We start from the raw sequence: 1,859 nt of genomic DNA, 5'->3' as shown, positions 1-1,859 counted from the left end.
ACCCAGAAGAGATGGGTCCACCCAGAACATAGACAGGTCCACCCAGAAGAGATGGGTCCACCCAGAACAGATGGGTCCACCCAAAACATAGACGGGTTCACCCAGAAGAGATGGGTCCACCCAGAACATAGACAGGTCCACCCAGAAGAGATGGGTCCACCCAGAACAGATGGGTCCACCCAGAACATAGACGGGTTCACCCAGAAGAGATGGGTCCACCCAGAACATAGACAGGTCCACCCAGAAGAGATGGGTCCACCCAGAACAGATGGGTCCACCCAGAACATAGACGGGTTCACCCAGAAGAGATGGGTCCACCCAGAACATAGACGGGTCCACCCAGAACATAGACGGGTCCACCCAGAACAGATGGGTCCACCCAGAACATAGACAGGCCCACCCAGAATAGATGGGTCCACCCAGAACAGATGGGTCCACCCAGAACATAGACGGGTTCACCCAGAACAGATGGGTCCACCCAGAACATAGACGGGTCTACCCAGAACAGATGGGTCCACCCAGAACAGATGGGTCCACCAAGAACATAGACAGGTCCACCCAGAAGAGATGGGTCCACCCAGAACAGATGGGTCCACCCAGAACATAGACAGGTCCACCCAGAAGAGATGGGTCCACCCAGAACAGATGGGTCCACCCAGAACATAGACGGGTTCACCCAGAAGAGATGGGTCCACCCAGAACATAAACAGGTCCACCCAGAAGAGATGGGTCCACCCAGAACATAGACGGGTCCACCCAGAACATTGACGGGTCCACCCAGAACAGATGGGTCCAACAAGAACATAGACGGGTCCACCCAGAACAGATGGGTCCACCCAGAACATAGACGGGTCNGAGTCAGGGTCTTCCTACCGTTGGAGCTGGGTCCATAGGCCAGCAGCAGGTAGAAGAGTTGGTTGGAGGTGAAGCTGAAGTTGCTGGAAGTGAAGATGGCGTTCTTGGAGGTGAATGTGCAGGCCAGGACCCCGTTCTGGTTGGAGGTCTGTATATCTGAGATGGCTCCCTGCCAGAGACATTCACTGGTCATGGTTTGGGGTAAGGAACCAACCTCTGAATGCTCCTTGACCAGGGCGTCCTGGTGGGGATGAAGTACCTTAGGTTGAACCGTTGGAGCTGTGTGTCCAACAGAGAAGGCCCGCTGCACATCAACAGCTCCAGTACTGTTCAGGCCACAGAGGTAGATGTCATCTTGACCCTGAGGATGGGAGACGGAGCAGAAACTGAACCTTCTGTTCTCTACCTTCTGACACTGCAGCACTGAAAAGGTCCAGGAAACATTTGGACTTCATAACCAACATCTGGTTTGGTTTCCTCACCATCATCTGATCATCTGACCACCCAAAAGCCACGTATCCTTGAGCAGGTCCGGACAGCTCGTACTGGACCCCGGATTCGGGCGGAGTCAGAAGTCTGGCTGACATGAAGAAGCAGTTGGAGCTGGTGGAGGGATCACAGTTTGTGGGCTGGCTGAAGCACAGCTTGGTGGAACCGCAGCCGACATTGGAGATGGACTGCAGGGAGACAGGACCAATCATCAGAGAGATTCCTGGGCAGTGGAGGGAACTGGTTCTGACCCAAGGAGGGAACTGGTTCTGACCCAAGGAGGGAACTGGTTCTGACCCAAAGTAAGGAACTGGTTCTGAACCAAAGGCTAGAACTGGTTCTGACCCAAGGAGGGAACTGGTTCTGACCCAAGGAGGGAACTGGTTCTGACCCAAAGTAAGGAAGTGGTTCTGACCCAAAGGCTAGAACTGGTTCTGACCCAAAGGCTAGAACTGGTTCTGACCCAAAGGCTAGAACTGGTTCTGACCCAAAGGAAGGAACTGGTTCTGACCCAA

The 1,859-nt window shown here is 54.1% G+C and overlaps 1 protein-coding gene across 1 annotated transcript in view; it reads right to left on the bottom strand.

The window, feature by feature from the left end:
* The window catches only part of LOC103130352 (putative ferric-chelate reductase 1), a 23,893-nt gene extending 22,322 nt beyond the window's left edge, over window positions 1-1,571 (bottom strand). Inside the window, exons 1-3 of the mRNA XM_016665850.1 lie at window positions 1,338-1,571; window positions 1,115-1,216; window positions 874-1,024 (exon numbers count right to left, since the gene is read on the bottom strand). Coding sequence (XP_016521336.1) covers window positions 874-1,024; window positions 1,115-1,216; window positions 1,338-1,556 — 472 coding nt within the window. The 5' untranslated portion in view covers window positions 1,557-1,571. The remainder of the gene's footprint in view (window positions 1-873; window positions 1,025-1,114; window positions 1,217-1,337) is intronic.
* Window positions 1,572-1,859: the final 288 nt, after the last annotated feature.

The sequence above is a fragment of the Poecilia formosa genome, unplaced genomic scaffold (genome assembly GCF_000485575.1).
Source record: "Poecilia formosa unplaced genomic scaffold, Poecilia_formosa-5.1.2 Scaffold626, whole genome shotgun sequence".
Taxonomy (NCBI): domain Eukaryota; kingdom Metazoa; phylum Chordata; class Actinopteri; order Cyprinodontiformes; family Poeciliidae; genus Poecilia; species Poecilia formosa.
This window is presented reverse-complemented; position numbering and strand designations above follow the sequence as displayed.